Below are 24,587 nucleotides of genomic sequence, written 5' to 3'. Positions count from 1 at the left end.
CATTTCTTAAGTCCACAATCTGGATCCCTGCACAGTCTCATTGAAGATCTTGATCACTTTTCTAGCCTTTCTGGACTAAAATGTAATTACGACAAGTGTTACATATTACGTATTGGATCGTTAAAAAACACAGTGTTTACACTACCTTGTAGTTTACCAATAAAATGGGCAGATGGTGAAGTAGAAATACTTGGAATTCACATCTCAAAAAATATAAATTAACTTACCACAATCAATTTCAATATAAAGTTAGCAAAAATAGATATGATTCTGCAACCATGGAGAGGTAAATACTTTTCTATTTATGGAAAAATCACATTAATTAACTCTTTGGTCCTATCACAGTTTACTTACTTACTAATGGCACTGCCTACTCCAGACGACTCATTTTTTAATTCATATGAACAAAGAAATATTCCTTTTATTTGGAATGTAAAGCCCTACAAAATTAAACGTTCCTATTTATATAATGAGTATGAGTTTGGGGGGCTAAAATGATCAAATATTAAAGCTTTAAAGCTTTCTCACTAAAAACTTCACTCATCCATAAATTATACTTAAACCCAAAATGGTTATCCAGTAGATTATTAAGAAAGGCTCATCCTTCGTTCAGAAATTGACTTTTTGCCTTTATATAGATTACAACTTCTAATTTCCAACTAATTGAAAATTAAATTTTGTTAATGATATTACAAATAGAAACGGAGGAGTTATGTCACATATGAAGCTATCGAAAATAAATGGGAATATCTGCTCAATCCAAACGTACAACCTACAGATTGCAGCATTACCACAAAAATTGTGGTTCAAATTATTTAACGGAGAATTGTGCTGTATACAGTGGGGTCAGAATTAATTGACGCCCTTGATAAAGATGAAAAAAATGACTGTGTAAAATAAAAAATGCAAATACTGAGCTACATGGTGTGCAAAAAATTGGGAAATTATATAATTTTTTTATACTAATACAATTAATTGCTCAGAGAAATATATGTTGTTTAACAAGTAAAACCAAAAAATTGCAAAAAGGTAGGGGTCAAAATTATTGACACCTCTGTTTTCAATACCTTTCAATACCTCACCTTGTGAGGATAACGGCACTGAGCCTTTTATGAGTTGAAAAAAACATTGGGAGGGATCTTAGACCATTCCTCCATACAAAATCCTTCCAGATCCTTGATATCCTTCGTTTGCGCTTATGGATTGCTCTCTTCAGTTCAAACCACAGGTTTTCAATCGGTTTCAAGTCCAGACACTGAGATGGCCATGGCAAAATGTTGATTATGTGGCCGATTAACCATGTCTTTGTGGATTTTGATGTGTGTTTGTGGTTATTGCCTTGATATAAGATCCACTTGCAACCAGGTTTTTATCTTAAATGTCCTGGTACTGGGCACTGGCGTACCACATATCCCCGCAGCCTTGTGGGGCCCACGTGTTAAGGATCAGCTTGGTGGAGGTGCTGTTGCTGTTGCATACCTTCACCACCTGGGGTTGGCCCATCAAGAAGTCCAGGACCCAGTTGCACAGGTCAGGGTTCAGACCCAGGGCCAAACTTAGTGATGAGTTTGAAGGACACTATGGTGTTGAAGGCTGAGCTGTAGTTGATGAACAGAATTCTTACATAGGTATTCCTCTTGTCCAGATGGGATAGGGCAGTGTGCAGTGCGATTGCATCGTCTATGGCTCTATTCGGGCGGTAAGCATGTTCCCAGTCACCTTGCCGTGGTGAAACGCGGTGGTTCGCACTTTCAGTTTCGCGCGAATGCTGCCATCTATGCACGGTTTTTGGTTTGGATAAGTTCTAATTTTCACAACGGGAACAACATCCTCTATGCACTTCCTGATGAACTCAGTCACAGAGTCAGTATATACGTCGATACTATTCTCGGAGACAACCTGGAAATTTTCCCAGTCCACGTGATCAAAACAATCTTGAAGCATAGATTCAGATTGGTCAGACCAACGTTGAACAGTCCTTACCACAGGTTCTTCCTGTTTAAGTATAGGAGAGGAGGAGCAAATTGGAGGCGTGATCTGAATTACCGAAGGGAGGGCGGGGGAGGGCCTTGAAGCCATCCTGGAAGGGGGAGTAGCAATGGTAAAGAGTACTCAATGAGCAAGTAGCGCAGGAGATGTGTTGATAGAACATTGGTGGCGTTTTCCTCAGATTTCCTTTATTAAAGTCCCCAGCTACAACAAATGCGGCATCGGGATATATGGTTTCCAGTTTGCACAAAGTCCAGTGTACAGTAGTTCCTTGAGAGCCATCACGGTGTCAGCTTGGGTGAGAATATACATGGCCCTGACGATGACCCAAAAAAATTGTCTCGGGAGTTAATGCGGTCTGCATTTTATGGTGAGGTATTCCAGATCAGGAGAACTAAATGACTTGAGTTCCTATACGTTACCGCAATCACATCATGAGTAGTCAATCATGAAACATGCACTACCAGTCAAAAGTTTTAGAACACCTACTCATAAATTTTATCCCATTTTCTCCCCAATTTTCGTGGTATCCAATCGCTAGTAATTACTATCTTGTCTCATCGCTACAACTCCCGTACGGGCTCGGGAGAGACGAAGGTCGAAAGCCATGCGTCCTCCGAAGCACAACCCAACCAAGCCGCACTGCTTCTTAACACAGCGCGCCTCCAACCCGGAAGCCAGCCGCACCAATGTGTCGGAGGAAACACCGTGTACCTGGCCCCCTTGGTTAGCGCGCACTGCGCCCGGCCCGCCACAGGAGTCGCTGGAGCGCGATGAGACAAGGATATCCCTACCGGCCAAACCCTCCCTAACCCGGACGACGCTATGCCAATTGTGCGTCGCCCCACGGACCTCCCGGTCGCGGCCGGCTGCGACAGAGCCTGGGCGCGAACCCAGAGACTCTGGTGGCGCAGTTAGCACTGCGATGCAGTGCCCTAGACCACTGCGCCACCCGGGAGGCCGGTTTTTCTTTATTTTAACTATTTCCTACATTGTAGAATAATAGTGAACACATCAAAACTATGAAATAACACATATGGAATCATGTAGTAACCAAAAAATTGTTAAACAAATCAAAATATTTTTATATTAGCCACCCTTAGCCACCCAAATAGCCACCCTTTGCCTTGATGACAGCTTTGCACACTCTTGGCATTCTTTCAACCAGATTCATGAGGTAGTCACCAGGAATACATTTCAATTAACAGGTGTGCCTTCTTAAAAGTTAATTTGTGGAATTTCTTTCCTTCTTAATGTGTTTGAGCCAATCAGTTGTGTTGTGACAAGGTAGGGGGGTATACAGAAGATAGCCATATTTGGTAAAAGACCAAGTCCATATTATGGCAAGGACAGCTCAAATAAGCAAAGAGAAACGACAGTCCATCATTACTTTAAGACATGAAGGTCAGTCAATTCAGAAAATGTCAAGAACTTTGAAAGTTTCTTCAAGTGCACTCACAAAAACCATCAAGCACTATGATGAAACTGGCTCTCATGAGGACAGCCACAGGAATGGAAGACCCAGCTGCAGAGGATAAGTTCATTAGAGTTACCAGCCTCAGAAATTGCAGCCCAAATAAATGCTTCACAGAGTTCAAGTAATAGACACATCAACTGTTCAGAGGAGACTACGTGAATCAGGCATTCATGGTCGAATTGCTGCAAAGAAACCACTACTAAAGGACACCAATATGAAGGAGAGACTTGCTTGGGCCAAGAAACACGAGCAATGGACATTAGACTGGTGGAAATTTGTCCTTTGGTCTGATGAGTCCAAATTTGAGATTTTTGGTTCCAACCGCCATGTCCTTGTGAGACGCGATGTGGATGAACAGATGATCTCCGCATGTGTATTTCCCACCGTAAGCATGGAGGAGGAGGTGTTATGGTGTGGGGATGCTTTGCTGGTGACATTGCCGGTGATTTATTTAGAATTCAAGGCACACAACCAGCATGGCTACCACAGCATTCTGCAGCAATACGCCATCCCATCTGGTTTGGGCTTAGTGGGACTATCATTTGTTTTTCAACAGGACAATGACCGAACACACCTCCAGGCTGTGTAAGGGCTATTTTACCAAGAAGGAGAGAGATGGAGTGCTACATCAGATGACCTGGCCTCCACAATCACTCGATCTCAACCAAATTGAGATTGTTTGGGATAAGTCAGACCGCACAGTGAAGGAAAAGCAGACAACTAGTGCTCAGCATTTGTGGAAACTCCTTCAAGACTTGGAAAAGCATTCCAGGTGAACCTGGTTGAGAGAATGCCAAGAGTGTTCAAAGCTGTCATCAAGGCAAAGGGTGGCTATTTGAAGAATCTCAAATATAAAATATATTTTGATTTGTTTAACACTTTTTTGGTTACTACATGATTCCATATGTGTTATTTCATAGTTTTGATGTCTTCACTATTAGTAAAAATAAAGAAAAACCCTTGAATGAGTAGGTGTTCTAAAACTTTTGACTTGTAGTGTACACCTCCACCTTTCTTGTTGACCTCATGGTAACATTTAATTCCTGTCCTGCAGCTCAGTTCAAAAGGACGACTGTATCTTTGATGTGTATGGATGGTTTAATATATAATCCACAGCTTAATTATTAATTTCACCACGCTTAAATAGATATTCAATGTCTGATTTGTTATTGTTACCCATTTACCAATTACTGCCCTTCTTTATGAGATTTTGAAAAGCTCCCTGGTCTTTGCAGTTGAATCTTAGCTTGAAATTCAATGCTTGACTGACTGACCTTACAGATGTTGTATGTATGGGGGACAGAGGAAGGGTTATTCATTAAAATATAATGTAAACCCCTATTATTTCACACAGAGTGAGTCCATGTAACTTATTATGTGATTTGTTAAGCCACATTTTACTCCTGAACTAATGTAGGTTTGCCTAAACAAATGGGCTGAATACTTATGCAACAACTATATTTTAGTTAGTTTAAAAAATGAATTTTTGTGTAGATTGTTGACCAAAAATGACAATTAAATCAATTTTAATCCCACTTTGTAACACAATAAAATGTGAAGAAATCCAAGATGTCTGAATACTTTGGAAGGCACTGTATATATTCTTTTGGGGGGGGGGGGGGGGTTGTGGGCCCCCTGGAGGTCACCCCCCCACCCTCCCCAGATAGCATATGGCAAAACATTTTCAAATTTCAAGAAATTTGCTGTGAAACCTCAGACTCATTGAAATATGTGTAGAATAGCAGGAAATTAGCTTTAAAAATACAAAATTATCTCAACCTCACTGTAAAATGTGTAGAATAGCATGAAATTAGCTATTAAACAGCACATTTTTCTGTCTTCCCCATGACAATGTGTAGAATTGCAGGAAATGTGCTTTAAAGGTAGACTCTCAGCGATATGAAGTAGATGCAGAAAGTAACAACTTAACTTCTCCCCTGTTTTGGTCCTGTACCAGTCTGCATGCGCAGATACTGTGTGTGACTGTGTGAGAGCAAAGTCTTGCATCTGCTCATCTCAATATCTCCGGTGCTGCTCGTTGCAACGTGATTTAGCTGAGTCTACTTCTAAAACAGCAACATTTTGTCTCAGCCTCATTGCAAAATGTGTAGAAGAGCATGAGATTAGCTATAAAACTGCAAATTGTTCTCGTTGACCCATGGCAAAATGTGTAGAATTTAGTGTCATTTGACCAAAGCACCGGTTCCAATCCAAGTACATTTGTTTGATGACATGAAAATAGAGCCCTTTGGCAATGCACACCAGTGGTCGGTTTGGAGTCAAAATGCATGAGCAGAAAAGAACCCCATACCTACTGTAAAATATGGTGGTGGATATTTCATGTTATGGGGCTGCTTTGCTTCCACTGGGGCTGGGGCCCTTAGTCAACGGCATCATGAACCCAGTACCAGGATATTTTAACCAAAAATCTGGTTGCCTATGCCAGAAGGCTAAAATTTTGCCCCTAGTGGATCTTCCAGCAAGACAATAAACCCAAGCACACAACAAAATCCACAAAGAAATTGTTAATTGGCCACAAAATCAAAATGTTTGATTCTACGGACTTCAAAACCATGGAAAATATGTGGTTTGAACTGAAGAGGGCAGTCCACTAGACGAAGGATATCAAGGCTCTTGAAGGGTTCTGTATGGAGGAATGGTCTAAGATCCCTCCCAATGTGTTCTTCAACTCATTCAACATTTCAGAAAAAGGCTCAGTGCCGTTATCCTTCCAAGGTGAGGTATTGAAAACATGGGTGTCAATCATTTTGACCCCTACCTTTTTGAGATTTTTTAAATTACTTTCTCTGAGCAATTGCATTAGTATAAAATAATATAATTTCCCTTGGTTTTTAGCAGATGATATAGCTCAGTATTTGAATAATGTATTTTATACAGTCATTTTTGCTCATCTTTATCAAGGGTAATAATTTCGGACCCGACTGTATATAGAGAGTGTGCGACTCTCTCCCTTTTTAAAAAATCAACTTCACTTAAAATCACAAAAAGTAGAAAGCTTGGAATTTCTCATTTGGTAGGCAAATGTGGTGTTACCTTGCTTACACAATGCAGCCTGGTTCATTATGTAAATCTTTGAGTGATAAGAAATCTTTGAAAATTCTCTCACGCCAATGGGATGTTGTTTTATTCACAAATCACAAACATTGTATAGATTACATGAAAATACTGAAGGGAACACATTTAGGAAACTCATCCTTTTTACAATGAGAAGCCATTGCTGACAGCAAAGAGTTAACTGCCACACTTCTTAAGAGGGGCGGGAAGTTACAGATGTCGTCACGGAGTTGCTCATACACCTGTAGCTAGGTAGAACCACATTCATCATACTGTTTACCTAGGTGAAAATAGCTCCTTATAAATATGACCTGAAGTCACATTGAAGCAAGCATTCCTACGCGCACACCCTCTGGCATGAATTTGTCAGTATAGTGAGAACTTTATCACAGATAAGGCTGACTGGCCATGATGACCAACAACCTCGCCTCACACCCCACCAAGCAAGCCAGCTGAGGATTCTCTCTCAACTGTCAGAGCAGAAGAAAGCACTCCGACCACCTGATAGTGTTTGAGACACGGCTCCAGGTATCCTGCCTAATCACCCTCTCTCTCTCTCTGACACATCACTGCCTCATGACCTGAGGGCCACAATCATCTGTTACAACCTGACGACTGAAACAGCCAACCAGAGAAGACCACTAGAAGAGAGCCTACATATTAAACTCATCCACCACCAGAGGAGCTTGGGACTTGAGCTTCTGCCCATCTGCATTGTGACTCACTGTGGAACTCTTCAGCACCTGTACAAGAAGTCCATTGACAGACGTGAAGACAGATATCCAGAGTGACAGTCTACCAGCTCAAACACCATCAGCAGCCTGCTCCTCTGACCAGGTATGTCTACGGACACGCCTGGGTTTGGGACAGATATTGAGGTGGATTTTTTTTAGAATGAAGTGGTAGACTGTCTTGAACTATGCAAGGTGGGGATGGTGGAGATGATGATCAGTATGATTACTATGAGTTATATTCTTGAGGATAACATACTATGGAACCAGTTTGATAGGAAGACTTTCAGACAGGGATTTACACTGTAGCAGTGGACTGTTGGAGTGTTGTATCTACCGTGCCACTCTTTACAGAAGGGGTCACAGTTGTACTGGACAAAGTGTCATCAAGACACTGATAAAGTATATTTGAAGGAAACAGTGTATTCACTTTTTCACTCTGTTACTGTTTTTTGCAATTACAAATTCACTCTTTCTTGTGGAATTTTCATGCACCTCGGATATAAAGTTCATGAGATCTGTTTCCTTTTGATACATTGACATTTCTTTGTTTTTCCTTGCATCCATGGAAAGTGCACCAAACTGCTTTTTAGTACGCACAGGTTAATCACACACCTGCAATGTTTTTCAGTTTTATTAAGCAGGCCCCAAGGGACACCAAACCAGTTCAACAGGTGTAATGAGAGTTTAACCACCCTCTTCTAATGAATGTGTGCCTGAATTCTGTTTGGAGGTTTAGACGACACACACACAGATGCACACACACACACACACTGAGAAATTATTTTTTAATGCTCGTAAAGTATCTAGATAAAGAAATAGGTGTGAATTTAAAGTAGCCCTCCCTTTGTTTAATGTGTAGGGGAATGCAATGAGTAATACATGACCAAATATCTTTCATATCGACTGAATGCCTCTGATATCACTTTAGCCATTGTTATCTATCAAGGTGTATTTTTGAACCCAGTGCTTTGTTCTAAAGAAGTATTTATTTCACGTGTATACTATAGTCACACACACGCACACATACCCACCAGGAAAACATAGAAATGGAGCGTGATTGTAAGACAGTACCTTCTTCATTAGAATTAATATATCTCAATTCTCAAACTATTAAAATATTCATGATTTGTACATGGTGTTATACTCAAACAATACTTTCCCTTTATTGAACTATTTCATTTTCCATAGAAGGCCCCCATTTTACAGTTTTTGGTCCTCTGGCTATTTTAACTTCCCTGTAATAACTCACCAATTATGTTACACTTAGTATTGGAAATGATAAGCAATCAGCCAAAACCCCTCAAGCACTAAATAGTAATAAAAACCTAAACGCATTTCCCACTTTATCACACAAATGCACTATACTGTCATTTATACACCTTAGTGTCAATAGCAAGATACAGCACAAGTCATACATAGGTTGGTACATTCTGGTTCTAGTGCACAGAGACACAGCACTTCTCAACAGTCTCAATATTGAATGTATGTCCAGTTTTTCATCTGAGCCCTCCTATTTGCTGGATCATTCTATACTATGTGAATACGGCCAGGGCAGTATTATGAGCTGTTGCGGTTAAACCAACACGTCAGAGGATACAATGCCACTTCCACCTCAGCTGTTACTCACACCATTGATATGGGCTGGTGTAACGTCCTGACCAGAGTTCTTATGTGTTTTGCTTGTTTAGTGTTGGTCAGGACGTGAGCTGGGTGGGAATTCTATGTTGTGTGTCTAGTTTGTCTGTTTCTGTGTCCAGCCTAATATGGTTCTCAATCAGAGGCAGCTGTCAATCGTTGTCCCTGATTGAGAATCATATATAGGAGGCTTGTTTTGTGTTGGGATTTTGTGGGTGATTGTTTCCTGTCTCTGTGTTTGTGTTCTGCACCAGATAGGTCTGTCTCGGTTTTCACATTTGTTATTTTGTATTTTGTATAGTGTTCACGTATTCGTCTCTTTGTTTATTAAATATGTTGAACACTAGCCGCGCTGCATGTTGGTCCTCTCCTTCACCAATGGAAGAAAACCGTTACAGAATCACCCACCAAACTAGGACCAAGCAGCGTGGCAACGGGCAGCAGCGACAGCAGCAGCAGCAGCGGGACCAGGAGAAATGGACTTGGGAGGACGTTTTGGACGGCAAGGGTTGCTACACATGGGAGGAGATCCTGGCTGGAAAGGATCGCCTCCCATGGGAACAGCTGGAGGCAGCTAGGAGAGCAGAGGCAACCGGAGAGAGGAACCGGCGTTATGAAGGTACGCGGCTAGCACGGAAACCCGAGAAGAAATCCCCAAAATTTCTTGGGGGGGCTAAAGGGTAGTGTGGCGAAGTCAGGTAGGAGACCTGCGCCCACTTCCCATGCTTACCGCGGAGAGCGGGAGTACGGGCAGACACCGTGTTATGCGGAAGAGTGCACGGTGTCTCCTGTACGTGTGCATAGCCCGGTGCGGGTTATTCCACCTCCCCGCACTGGGCGGGCTAGATTGAGCATTGAGCCAAGTGCCATGAAGCCGGCTCAACATATCTGGCCTCCAGTACGTCTCCTCGGGCCGGTGTACATGGCACCAGCCTTACGAATGGTGTCCCCGGTTCGCCTACACAGCCCAGTGCGGGTTATTCCACCTCCCCGCATTGGTCGGGCTACGGGGAGCATTCAACCAGGTAAGGTTGGGCAGGCTCAGTGCTCAAGGGAGCCAGTACGCCTGCACGGTCCGATATATTCGGCGCCACCTTCCCGCCCCAGCCCAGTACCTCCAGTTCCAGCACCCCGCACTCGCCTTATGGTGCGTGGCCCCAGCCCAGTACCACCAGTGCCTACACCACGCACCAGGCTTCCAGTGCGTCTCCAGAGCCCTGTTCCTCCTCCACGCACTCTCCCTATGGTGCGTGTCTCCAGCCCAGTACCTCCAGTTCCGGCACCACGCACCAAGCCTCCTGTGCGTCTCCAGAGCCCTGTACGCACTGTTCCTTCTCTCCGCACTCGCCCTGAGGTGCGTGCCCTCAGCCCGGTACCTCCAGTTCCGGTACCACGCACCAGGCCTATAGTGCGCCTCGAGAGTCCAGTGTGCCCTGTTCCTGTTCCCCGCACTAGCCTTGAGGTGCGTGTCTCCAGTCCGGTACCACCAGTTCCGGCACCACGCACCAGGCCTACTGTGCGCCTCAGCAGGTCAGAGTCGGCCGTCTGCCCAACACCGCCTGCACTGCTCGTCTGCCCAGCGCCGTCTGAGCCATCCGCCTGCCCAGCGCCGTCTGAGCCATCCGCCTGCCCAACGCCGTCTGAGCCATCCGCCTGCCCAGCGCCGTCTGAGCCATCCGCCTGCCCAGCGCCGTCTGAGCCATCCGCCTGCCCAGCGCCGTCTGAGCCATCCGTCTGCCCAGCGCCGTCTGAGCCATCCGTCTGCCCAGCGCCGTCTGAGCCATCCGTCTGCCCAGCGCCGTCTGAGCCATCCGTCTGCCCAGCGCCGTCTGAGCCATCCGTCTGCCCAGCGCCGTCAGAGCCATCCGTCTGCCCAGCGCCGTCAGAGCCATCCGTCTGCCCAGCGTCGTCAGAGCCATCCGTCTGTCCCGAGCCGTTAGAGCCGCCCGTCAGTCAGGAGCCGCTAGAGCTGCCACTCAGTCCGGAGCTGCCACTCAGTCCGGAGCTGCCACTCAGTCCGGAGCTGCCACTCAGTCCGGAGCTACCTCTCTGTCGTGAGCTACCTCTCTGTCGTGACCTACCTCTCTGTCGTGAGCTACCTCTCTGTCTTGAGCTACCTCTCTGTCTTGAGCTACCTCTCTGTCTTGAGCTACCTCTCTGTCTTGAGCTACCTCTCTGTCCTGAGCTACCTCTCTGTCCTGAGCTACCTCTCTGTCCTGAGCTATCTCCTCTATCTAGGGGGGTCCTTGGTGAAGGTTCCTAGACCAAGGTCGGGGGCGAGGGTCGCCACTCAAAGGACGCTAAGGAGGGGGACAAAGACAGTGGTAGAGTGGTGTCCTGCGCCGGAGCCGCCACCGCGGACAGATGCCCACCCAGACCCTCCTCTTGAGTTTTAGGGGTGCGTTCGGAGTCCGCACCTCAGGAGGGGGGTACTGTAACATCCTGACCAGAGTTCTTATGTGTTTTGCTTGTTTAGTGTTGGTCAGGACGTGAGCTGGGTGGGAATTCTATGTTGTGTGTCTAGTTTGTCTGTTTCTGTGTCCAGCCTAATATGGTTCTCAATCAGAGGCAGCTGTCAATCGTTGTCCCTGATTGAGAATCATATATAGGAGGCTTGTTTTGTGTTGGGATTTTGTGGGTGATTGTTTCCTGTCTCTGTGTTTGTGTTCTGGACCAGATAGGTCTGTCTCGGTTTTCACATTTGTTATTTTGTATAGTGTTCACGTATTCGTCTCTTTGTTTATTAAATATGTTGAACACTAGCCGCGCTGCATGTTGGTCCTCTCCTTCACCAATGGAAGAAAACCGTTACAGCTGGGTTATTTATTGTCCACCTTTTGTCTAATATGCTGTGAGGGCAGATACTTTCATTTTGCAATTAACCTCAAATACGTTTTGGTGACCTAAAAAACTTAACCCTGTCAGTGTCCACCAGTACCTGAGCAACCAGCCAAACACCCCAGGGCCTCAGTCTATAAGTGCTGATTCAGCTATCATGGATACAGTATTGCATGACATTGTGGACATTTATATAAATGAACTTACTGTATATTAATGACAGTTTTTTTCAATGATTTTGGTTCAAGTACTGTATGTGGTAAATTTTCACAAATCTAAGTAAAAAAATCTAAACAGGTCATCAAAATGGCTCATATTTCAAAACTCTAAGCACATTTTCAATTGACTGAGTACGACAAACAAATTTTCAAAGTCACTTGTTCCGTGCACCAAATCACTCTTTCAATTTGGATACCTGTTCATATCTGCTTTTCAAAATACAATATTACAATTTTTATATGATTTTCTTTTCATTTGTTGACAATACATTTAACTATCACTTTATCAATCTGCTCAAAACTGCTAACTGCTGAATCAAAATCGCATATCAATTTCCTCTCGAGTGGAGCAGCGGTCTAAGGAACTACATAGCAGTGCTTGAGACGTCACTACATCCTGGGTTCGATCCCAGGCTGTGGTACAGCCGGTAGTGACCGGGAGACCCATGAAGCAGCGTACAATTGGCCCAGCATCGTCCGGGTTAGAGGAGGGTTTGGTCGGCCGGGATTTCCTTGTCCCATCTCGCTCTAGCGACTCCTTGTGGTGGGCCGGGTGCCTGCAAGCTAACTTCGGTCGCCAGTTGGATGGTGTTTCCTCCAACACATTGGTGCGGCTGGCTTCTGAGTTAAGCGAGCACTGTGTCAAGAAGCAGTGCGGCTTGGCAGGGTTGTGTTTCAGAGGACGAATGGTTCTCGACCTTCGCCTCACCCAAGTCCGTAGGGGAGATGCAGCGATGGGACAAGACTGTAATTGGATATCACGAAATTGGGGGAAAAAGGGGTTAAATTACCAACCAAAAAATAAGTGCTGAACACTGTACAATTCAATATTTTTACATCATAAATGTATCAATTGAAATCCATTTATGTTGGAAAGTAAAACCAAATCATATATGGATGTGGCTGTAAATACTACATCATCGTCCTCCATCAGCCAGTGTGCTTCAATATTTCAAAGTGAAAAGAGGCACTATGTGCTACCATTTGGAATTATATATTCCACTCATCATCTGAATTTTTAGAAATGTGTATCTTGTATTTTTTGCTATTGGATTAAAAGGTAGTTAAAATTAATAAATGGTGAGGCTATCATTATTTTGTCCTGTGTGGCTCAGTTGGTAGAGCACAGCGCTTGCTACACCAGTGTTGTGGGTTTGATTCCCACAGGCGACCAGTTAAAAAAAGTATGAAAAATGTATGCACTCACTACTGTAAATCACTCTGGATAAGAGTGTCTGCTAAATGATGTAAATGTACATTTTATGTATTGATGGCTAAACAAAATGTTCTCATGGTATTTAAACGAAAATCAAATCATCATATTTATTGGTTGCATACAAATATTTAGCAGATGTTATTGTGAGTGTAGAGAAATGCTTGTGAATATAGTGTGAGAAATAACACACACACACAAAAAGAATACTGCAAAGTTGCTTAGAAGCCAGGAACCAGGCGACCATGTCTATCAGTGCCATTTTATTTTTATGAACTCTAATCAAGAGTTCTGAACATAAGAATGGGGACATTACAAGTGAATCAGTTTAGAGTTTTGTAGTTTTGAAAATACACCACTTACATCTGAAAAATGTGCCAAAGTGATTGAAAAGAACTGATATACAGTGCCCTCAGAAAGTATTCAGACCCCTTGACTTTTTTCACATTTGTTACGTTACAGCTTTATTCTAAAATGGATTAAATAGTTTTTCCCCCTCATCAATCTACACACAATACTGCATAATGACAAAACAAAAACTGGTTTTTAGAAAGTTTTGCAAATGTATAAAATAAAAAAAACTGAAATATCACATTTACATAAGTATTCAGACCATTTACTCAGTACTTTGTTGAAGCACCATTGGCAGCGATTACAGACTTGAGTCTTCTTTGGTATGACGCTACGAGCTTGGCACACCTGTATTTGGGGAGTTTCTCTCATTCTTCTCTGCAGATCCTCTCTAGCTCTATCAGGTTGGATGGGGAGCGTCGATGCAACGCTATTTTCAGGTCTCTCCAGAGACGTCCAATCGGGTCGTTGTCCTGTTGGAAGGTGAACCTTCCAGGTTTCCTCCAGATGTGACACTTAATCTTGGTTTCATCAGACCAGAGAATCTTGTTTCTCATGGTTTGAGAGTCTTAAGGTGCCTTTTGGCAAACTCCAAGTGGGCTGTCATGTGCCTTTTACTGAGGAGTGGCTTCCATCTGGCCAATCTACCATAAAGGCCTGATTGGTGGAGTACTGCAGAGATGGTTGTCCTTCTGGAAGGTTTTGGTACCCTTCCCCAGATCTGTGCCTTGACACAATCCTGTCTCGGAGCTCTAAGGACAATTCCTTTGACCTCATGGCTTGGTTTTTGCTCTGACATGCACTGTCAACTGTGGGACCTTATATAGACAGGTGTGTGACTTTACAAATCATGTCCAATCAATTGAATTTACCACAGATGGACTCCAATCAAGTTGTAGAAACATCTCAAGGATGATCAATGGAAACAGGATGCGCCTGAGCTCAATTTCAAGTCTCATAGCAAAGGGTTTGAATACTTATGTAAATAAGGTATTTCTGTTTTAAATTCTTTATAAATTTGGAAACATTTCTAAAAATCTGATTTCACTTTGTCATTATGGGGTATTGTGTGTAGACTAATGAGGACAAAAATGTATTTCATCCATTTTAGAATAAGGCTGTAACAACGAAATGTGGAAAAAGTCAAGGGGTCTAAATACTTTCCGAATGCACTGTATTCCCATTGATTCTTGAAGAATATAACTTAGAAAAATGTCTCATGAGTTTACCCCATCAGAACCCAAAATATCAGCTTGTTTTAAACAAATGTTTGTAAACAATGTAAAGGTAAACAAGTGCTGTATAGCCTCAAAACATGGTTAAAGTTGTTATTTTGATATCATGGATGGTCAGTCCTTGCATCCATAGCTCTGTCTATGAATTTGAAAGTGGTTACATTCCTCCAGGCCCATCCCTCAGTTTTTTTTAACCAAAACAGAGGGCAGGTGACACTTTGTTATTGTTTCAACTAAGGATTCTAGCTTTTAATGGGACAATGCTACTTACTTCACCCTAGATTATCACCAGTGATTATAATGGATAGACTGGATGTCAGTATACTCACATGTAGTTTAATTTAATGCATTAGCACACAGTATTGACATTACATGATGTCTGTTACCTTATGTTTAAGTGATAATGTCTGAGAAGCCGGTGTTTGGAGGATATATTGGCACGGGTGTTGTTAGGCCCGAGACGAGGCATTATCACTATTATATAACGGTAGCCTATCGGTAAAGGGCGCTGGGTCAGTGTCCGAAAGGTTGCTGGTTCAATTTCCAGAGCTGACTAGGTAAAAAATCAAGTGTCCTTGAACAACGCACTTAACCCTAATTCCCCTGGATAAGAGTGTCTGCTAAAATGTAAATAACAATTTACATATTTTTATTAAAAACATTATTTTTATGAATTTATTCATACTATTTCATCCTTCCACGATATATAGTACCGACACAAATCTAAGGTTGCTAGCCAAGGCGGCTGGTCGTTTGTTCTATCGGTTCGGTTGCCAGAGACGCGACACTGTCTTAAATCTTTTTGTTCTGTATCTATGGACGTGACCCAGTCCTTCGTTCTATTGTCAATGTTCTTATTGCTAGCTGGGCAACTACGCCTAATTTACAGTCACGTCAAACAGTGCTGCCAGAATAACAGCAAAGTAGCTGCATTTGCGTTTGTTTAAGCTGTTTTCTAGTGACATTTATTTGGATACATCCATAACAATGAGGTAATGATGCGCGATTTCGTCTGGCATAGAAAATGTGCTCTCTCCTCAGGACACTGTTGTTCAGAGGACCTAGCCAACAACACAGCTAACACAATCACTTCAAACTAAAGCTGGAAAGACTGCAAACTGGCTGCATTTCGTTTAGTTTGACCTGTGTTCTATTGACATTTGCATACATCCATAAAGATTATGCCAGCAGATTCATGATTTTGACTGTCTGAGAAAAGCTGTCTGTCTGGTCCAGACACTTTCATTACCACGGGACAGCTGTGAATATTGCAACAATGTTGCAAATGTCGGAGAGACAGACAGTAAGGTTTATACAAATCTCCGCTGTTGTTAACTAAATGTTAGTCTAAAAGAAATGTGAGATAATGTCTAGATGCTTTTTATAGTGGAGATCAAGTTTATAAATTGCCTGCCTGGGTTGATGAGACAGTGGATTGCGCAGTCAGATGGAACAGAGCAAATAGGCATTTTAACATCATAGATTTAGCCAGTGGTAATTTGTGGAATAGACACCATCTGGAATGCATTTTTAACCAATCAGCATTCAGGAATCGACGCACCCGTTGTATAATCTCACAGAACCAACTATCAAACTAACTGTCATTTGTCACTTGTAGCGTTAGGGTAAAGCCCATTTATGCTTGATCTGTAAGTGTGGTCTCAGGCTCCATGTGGAGGATGTGACGTAATCGGAGCCTCTGGAGGCACGAAGAGGCCAAATTGAGCCCCTTACTGCATCGCTGTGCACCTCCCACATCTTGTAACAATGCAGAGAGCTCCTTATAGCTCTGCACTGACATGATTGGTTGACAGTAGAACACAAACTCACTTCCTTGACAACGTCCCTCACTTCTGCTCCGCGAAGCGCTTGAAGTATGAATGCCTTGACTTCTGCAAAGGCCATATCCCCGTAAAATCTGCCTGGCCAGTACACACCATACTCAAACGTGCTACTCTACATAACGAAGTGTTGTTTTTATGAAAATAGATTGGTTAATTCAAAATTTCAAGGAACGTACCAACAGAACAAACAACATTAATGAAATGTCATGTTTGCTTTAGGATTACTACTGTTTAATATTTTGACATTTGGATATGGTTTCAATTAAGCATTAAGACAGCACTGTCTGAGGGAAAAGCTTGCCATGTGAATTGAAAAGGAAAATAAGCCAGTCAAACAAAGTGACTAGAAAATTGTAATTAGAAAGTGTCACTCATGGATGACAGTTGATTTTTTTCACCTGACATGATAAAAAACAAACATTTTCTTACACCTGACATTTGCTGTGTCGATATGTGAACAGTTTGCCATCAAGTTCGCTATTGTTTTGAGACCTTTCGGAAAGGATCTTTTTGTGTATCCAGTATAAATCCCTTTATATAACATGCCTGATGATAGTCTTCCTCTCTGATCTCCAGCACTGTTGAAGCTATGGGGAGTCCAGGCTGTGACCGCGTGGGGAGCACAGTGCCCCTTCCCCTGATGACTTTCAATGACTACCCCTACAGTGTGTCTGCCCTGAGGGCCTGGGAGGAGGAGGACACCAAGCCGCCCCGGGGACTGATAAGTGTGCCTAAACACACCGCTTCTGAACGCAGCCTGCAAGGGGTGTTCCTGCCCTGCTCTGACATGCTCCTCACTGAAGACAGCTTGTGGCTGTTGAAGAAGAAAGAGGCAGCACCCCCTGAGCCCCCCTGTAAGCCCCTGGAGCAGTGCCCAGTCATCGACAGCCAGGGCATGGGGGTGGGCCTGGGATTGGAGGTCCCCTCTGGGCTAGAGGGACAGGTGGAAGAACGCTGTCTAGAGCAGGTCCAGAGCATTGTCTTGGGAGAGGTAATGAAGGACATAGAGACCGCCTGCAAGCTGCTCAACATTACCCCAGGTAGGAAAACTGTTTAACTACGAAGTTATTGTGTGCCTGTAATTTGTTAACATATTGTTACCATGGTATTACGGTTATTATTACTGTTATTACTGTGCTGTAAACTATGCTACTGTTTCATACAGTGCCTTCGGAAAGTATTCAGACCTCTTGACTTTTTACAAATTTTGTTATGTTACAGCCTTATTCTAAAATGGATTAAAAAAAATGTAATCCTCAGAAATCTACACACAATACCACCATAATGACAAAAATAAAAAACAGAAATACCTTCTTTACATGAGTATTCAGACCCTTCGCTATGAGATCAATTGATTGGACATGATTTGGAAAGGCACACACCTGTCTATATAAGGTCCCACAGTTGACAGTGCATGTCAGAGCAAAAACCATGACGTCAAAGGAATTGTTTGTAGAGCTCTGAGACACGATTGTGTCGAGGCACATATCTGGGGAAGTGTACCAATTAAATTATGCTGCATTGAAGGTCCCCAAGAACACAGTGGCCTCCATCATTCTAAAATGGAAGAAGTTTGGAACCACCAAGACTCTTCCCAGAGCTGGCCGCCCAGCCAAACTGAGCAATCGGGGGAGATGGGCCTTGGTCAGGGAAGTGACCAAGAACCCGATTGGTTCAGTGAAGCATGGTGGTGGCAGCATCATGCTGTGGGGATGTTTTTCAGTGGCAGGGACTGGGAGAGTAGTCAGGATCGAGGCAAAGATGAACGGAGAGAGATCCTTGATAAAACCCGCTCCAGAGCACTCAGGACCTCAGACTGGTGTGAAGGTTCACCTTCCAACAGGACAACAACCCTAAGCACACAGCCAAGACAACGCAGGAGTGGCTTTGTGACAAGTCTCTGAATGTCCTCGAGTGGCCCAGCCAGAGCCCGGACTTGAACCTGATCGAACATCTCTGGAGAAACCTGAAAATAGCTGTGCAGCAACGCTCCCCATCCAACCTGACATAGATTGAGAGGATCTGCAGAGAAGAATGGGAGAAACTCCCCAAATACAGGTGTGCCAAGCTTGTCATACCCATGAAGACTTGAGGCTGTAATCGCTGCCAAAGGTGCTTCAACAAAGTATTGAGTAAAGGGTCTGAATACTTATGTAAATGTGATATTTCCTTGTTTTTTTTTTACTGTTTTTGCATTGTCATTATTGAGTATTGTGGGTAGATTAATAAAGATCAAAAAAACGATTGAATCAATTTTAGAATAAGGCTGTAACTTACCAAAATGTTATAAAAGTCAAGGGGTCTGAATAGTCTCCAAAAGGGATAGACCTCATGTCTCTATCAGTCTCAGGGTCTGTCATGTTCACCACAGTTAAACATGTGACCTGTCACTGTCTGTAGAATGAAGGAGAATAAGGATGAAAGAGCACTGAGAAATGTCTCACAGTTGAAATACCCCATTATCCACTGTCAGATCTTACTTATAGGAAAGCAAACAAAACAGTAAAGGTCACCATTTACTGTAGGGTGCCCTTTTTTTATGCGACATTGCGACTTCTATGCTAATAAATAAGACTTCTATGCTAATAATATATTATTATTATCACTGCATTGTTGGGAAAGAGCTCTCAAGGTAAGGATTTTACTGTACTGTTTTACACCTATTGTATTCTGTGCACGTGGCGAATAAACTTCAAAACTTGAATAAACTCTGAAACTTGAAACTTGAATACCACTGACGCTGGGCTAAGCCCAATGACAGAAGTGTCTGGGGCCTCTCCGCCCTGTGCAAATGCCACTGTTGACAATTCATAATTTCACATGCCTCATTTCACATGCTCACTCACTACCTGTCATAGGGAAGACAAATATCAGTTCAGAAATTGCATACAGTACAATGTACCTCATCGCCTCTGCAGAACCCATGGAGTGGAACTGTGGGAACGTCCAGAAGTGGCTGCTGTGGACAGAGCACCTGTACAGACTACCCCAGGTGGGAAAGGTGTTCCAGGAGCTCAGTGGGAAGGACCTGTGCTCCATGACAGAGGAGGACTTCAGGCAGCGCTCAATGCAATGTGGAGACCTGCTGTTTGCTCACCTGGACATCTGGAGATCAGGTAGGGCAACTGACAACCTTGAACGGATCTGTTATTCAGACTGTGGTATATATACACTGAGCGTACACAACATTAGGAACACCTTCCTAATATTGAGTTGCACCCCCTTTTGCCCTCAGAACAGACTCAATTCGCTGGGGCATTGACTCTACAAGGTGTCGAAAACATTCCACAGGGATGCTGGCCCATGTTGACTCCAATGCTTCCCACACTTGTGTCAAGTTGGCTGGATGTCCTTTGGGTGGTGGGCCATTCCTGATACACATGGGAAACTGTTGAGTGTGAAAAACTCAGCAGCGTTGCAGTTCTTGACACACTCAAACTGGTGCACCTGACACCTACTACCATACCCCATTCAAAGACACTTAAATCTTTTGTCTTGCCCATTCACCCTCTGAGTTGCACACATACACAATCCATGTCTCAATTGTATCAAGGCTTAAAAATACTTATTTAACCTGTCTCCTCCCCTTTATCTACACTGATTGAAGTGGACTTAATTAACAAGTGACATAGCTTTCACCTGGATTCAACTGGTCAGTCTATGACATGGAAAGAGCAGGTGTTCTTAATGTACACTTATACACTTGTACACTTATATTATAATATGGCATATATTTTATTTATGGTGTGCGTAATTCCATAGAAAATTATTGAATGTTTTATAGCCACAAGCCAAAGGAGTACTTGGCTCATTCACTAAATAGATTGTACTGTAGTTTTCAGATATTTTCTTAGTCTTATGTTGAGATAACAAATGCGTAATCCTGTTCAATGTTGTTTTTGTCACAGCTGCGTGCATGAAGGAGTGTTGCACACCAGGAGATACCAAGTTACATGGTGCTGAGGAGACGTGTCCAGAGGCTGACTCATCCTGCTCAAGCCAGCCCATCCACCTGTGGCAGTTCCTTAGACAGCTGCTCCTCAAGCCACACAACTATGGACGCTGCATCCGCTGGCTCAACAAGGAGAAAGGTTAGTGGGCAGGGGAAAAAGGGGGGAGTGCAGACAAGTGTATGGTGTACATTTTAGCCTGGAATTTCAGCCTGTTCAGGTGGGATAGAGTTTTTGGCCCAGATCATGACATCACAATCTGATCTGATTATTCTGACCAATGACCAGTCATCTTTTATTTTGCATATGATTCCTCCTACTTTGAAAGGGTACGCGGGGTAGGCTCTAGATTCAAGACGGTCCGATGCGCCAATCAGGGCGGTGTATGTAAATATATTTAAATTCCTATAAACACGCCCACGGGATCAGACTGAGCATTTCAATGGCAAAAGGTTATTTTTATGAAATAGACACACACAGTAATTTATTAGAAATATAGTGATGATTTAAAAGCTCAAATAAAAAGACTGGATGGGGGCTTTAAAGATGAAATGTACACTGTAAGGGTGAGAACATTTGGCCATGTGAACTGACTTGGGTTATTCAACATTTGGGGCTTACTGTCCATTGGTTGCTGAAAAAAGTGAAATGTTCCATCTCTTGCATTTTATTTTTCCTTTAATCATCAGGTATCTTCAAAATCGAAAACTCGGCTCATGTAGCCAGGTTATGGGGCCTCAGAAAGAACCGTCCAGCTATGAACTACGACAAGCTGAGTCGCTCTATCCGACAGTACTACAAGAAGGGCATCATCCGCAAGCCTGATGTGTCCCAGAGACTGGTCTATCAGTTTGTCCACCCTGTATGAAGCTGTTGAGCAGCCAGCCAGAAGAGGAGAACACAAGTGGTGATGACTGGTGACAACCAACTGAAAAGAAGCCTCTAACTGCTGTTTTAGCTCCAGCATTAACAATGCACTGTATAGACTGCCTCCTGCATTGTGCACTCCTGCCTAATTTCAATATTCTTATGTGTAACCTGATTGCATATGGGAATTTATTGTCACATTGCATTAGATATGTAATGTTTTACATTTCCAATATTGTTGAAACAATTTTAATATTAATTGTCCAATATTTCATTTTCACAAATGTCAATTCCATATGTTTGTATACTTTTTCTCTGATTATGAACTCACATTAATCACCAGTGCATCAGCTACTATTTATTTCTTAATTTCTAATGGTTGCTCTTTTTAGTGCCATTTACATTTCAACATGCCCCTCCTTACAATCCATAGCACTTACAAATGTTACATTTGACATAATTTGTTCTCTGAAGCTTGCTTTGGAAACTACAGTGGACTAAGCTATGGTGAATATATAATGTACTATAGAATGGATTGAATATGTTCACTGCTGATCTCTAGTAGCAGTCCAATGTTAAGGCCACTTCATAGGTCACAGTCACAGCTGTTTACCCCATACAGTAGGGCCAATTATGATCCTGATGTAGATTTGTAATATCACAGATCTCATTGAATTGAAATGATTTGACTCCGGTGCCCATTCCCTGGCGGAAGAATACAGTCTAATAGGAATTAGTGAATACAGTGAACTACTGTAATATAAGCACTTCAATACCACTGCCACATTTCAAGTGCTAGGAACTGTATGTAGAGTCGAACACCTGTGTCAGAGATCTAGTGACTGGATACATACAAATGTTGGAATATAATATTGAATATTTATAATGACAATGTGTAAGAATGTGTTTAAATACAGAATGTGTTTAAAACAAAGCAGCCTTTTTCATCAAGCACCCTAAGACTACAATCATAGCATATCATAACCCAATATGCACAGTCAAAATCCATTCAAAAAACACACACAGGACACAAAACATTTTGTTTGTATTCTCAACAAACTTGTTTCCCCTTTCAAACCAATATCGTAATATTGACACCATCACAACAACTTTGATTCAGAATATCATCCTTATTATCATAATCATCTTTATGCATATTTAAATGAACCTTGTGTTACATTAAGATGAACAGGCACTACACCAGTTAGGAGATCAAATTACATCACTAACTAGAAACATACACACTAATACAGGAGTTTCACGACATGAGCCGTGTCCCCCTTCTGTGCATAAGGAAGAGAAAAATCAACATAAAAAATCATTTACATATACACCGTTTTTACTGCCTCAATGTAGTTAGGTTTCATTTCCAACTCAACACAGTTGTACAGTTACAATAGAATATAATCCTTAAATTACATCATCATATACAAATCTGACAGCGTGGGGTAACATCACGCTCTTATATGGTACATTGACAGTTCCATTGCGATGCAATTCATACGATATGGTACCTATTACTTTATATGCTTTCCATTGCTGTTATTTTGTTGTAACACATTTGCATGTATGACACTACATTTTGTCTTAGTATTTGATCACTTGCATTTTTTTAAATTTACAATTACACAACTCATACACGCTGGATGATAAAGATTTTTGTTTCCCAAAAAATATCTACCCGAGGTGTGTGTGTGTGTGTGTAAAGGCTATAAGATCATTTGATGATATTAGTTATTTTTGCTGAGCAGTTTACACTAAGATACATAACTTGTGAGCTGGTGATGTGTTCTCTCAACAGTGATACCAAGACCTGGTGAAATCTCCTCTGAAGCCATAACCTAAACACATCTTGCCAATATAATAATGTTCTATGACATTAAACTTGAGGTTTGTCAGCAAGTACTGTAGGATTTACTGTATATACAGTATGTGTATTTAAAGCAGGGGCTGAGTTAGATGTGAGCATGTGAAGTATACTACCAGGAGCAATCTAAAGTAAAGTTATTTACTTCTGTCAAAGAAATTCTTTCTGATATACTGTAGTCACTGTGGTGTGCTCTTGTCTTCCCCCCCTGTGGATCAACTATTGAATTATCAAATAAATACTGAAATAACAGGTAGCAGTTAGTTGCATGACAGGGTTATGTGATATGTGAGTTATTGCATGAGGAAAGAGTTTTATGCATTTCAGATTTCGGTCATTCTTTGGCTCAGTAGGGGGCCGATTCCGACCCGAGTTAAGTGCGCGTAAATGGAACATAGTTCCCTTTTTATGAAATTTTATCTCTATGCTTGTACTGACCTTGAATTTAAGCATGAGAATAGCATGCTATTCACCTGCTATTCGTTCGGTGTAGAGATCTAAGAAACGAAGGCGTGACGGAGGTGTGTCTACTACAGATACGCCGTATTCTGACCGTGACCTAATTCCCTAATAATTCCACTACCTTGACACTGTAGCGAATCTGCCAGTTCCAATTGGAAAAAGCATCCCTTTTTTTTCTTAGATAGAAATAACAGCATTATCCATGCACTGCAATGTTTAAATTGATAAGAGCTATTGATAAGAGCTAGGTAAATGAGTAATCCGTTTGGAGAAGGGGATTATAAATACACATAGCAATTGTTTTAGATGATTTTTCCTTAAGATCCCAGGAGACAAATGTGAAACCAGTCATATGGAAGCAAACTGAAAATCATATCAACATGACATGTATTGCGGCCTCTTTTCCACAGTGAAATAGGCCATAAATAACTTTGCCATTATTTAGAATTTTAATTGTGTGCCCTCATAATTTGCGTGGATGAAATTTGGAGACCCAAGATATAGGCTTCTGTAATTCTGAACCTGGCTAGTTGATGATGTTTGTGCATTTCAATGTTTTAATTATTAAAAAGGCTTTTCTCCTTTAAAAAAAACCAAACAATTTGAATCATGTTAAATATTAGCCAATATCGGGTGCCACCGTCAGTAATACCCACACACATTTATAAAACAGTCACTTTAGTGTCAGTAAATTAATTGTAGCTTACATTTAGCATCCTTCCATTCCATTCTGTTGACCTTTCTTTCCTCTGTCACCTCTGTGTAGTTGTTCCTGAGGGTTGCTAGCATTAGTGGATCATATTAGGCTAACGTTGTGCAATAATTTGGGACA

General features: G+C 42.3%; 1 protein-coding gene across 1 annotated transcript; it reads left to right on the top strand.

Moving 5' to 3' along the window:
- The first annotated feature begins 17,198 nt into the window (after positions 1-17,198).
- On the top strand, positions 17,199-21,479 carry LOC120061569 (SAM pointed domain-containing Ets transcription factor-like). Its single transcript, XM_039011479.1, has 4 exons — positions 17,199-17,649; positions 19,528-19,725; positions 20,518-20,700; positions 21,249-21,479. The coding sequence occupies exons 1-4, from the start codon at positions 17,199-17,201 to the stop codon at positions 21,425-21,427; spliced, it is 1,011 nt and encodes a 336-aa protein (XP_038867407.1). The 3' UTR covers positions 21,428-21,479.
- Positions 21,480-24,587: the final 3,108 nt, after the last annotated feature.

Source organism: Salvelinus namaycush, chromosome 16 (genome assembly GCF_016432855.1).
Source record: "Salvelinus namaycush isolate Seneca chromosome 16, SaNama_1.0, whole genome shotgun sequence".
Classification (NCBI taxonomy): Eukaryota; Metazoa; Chordata; class Actinopteri; order Salmoniformes; family Salmonidae; genus Salvelinus; species Salvelinus namaycush.
This window is presented reverse-complemented; position numbering and strand designations above follow the sequence as displayed.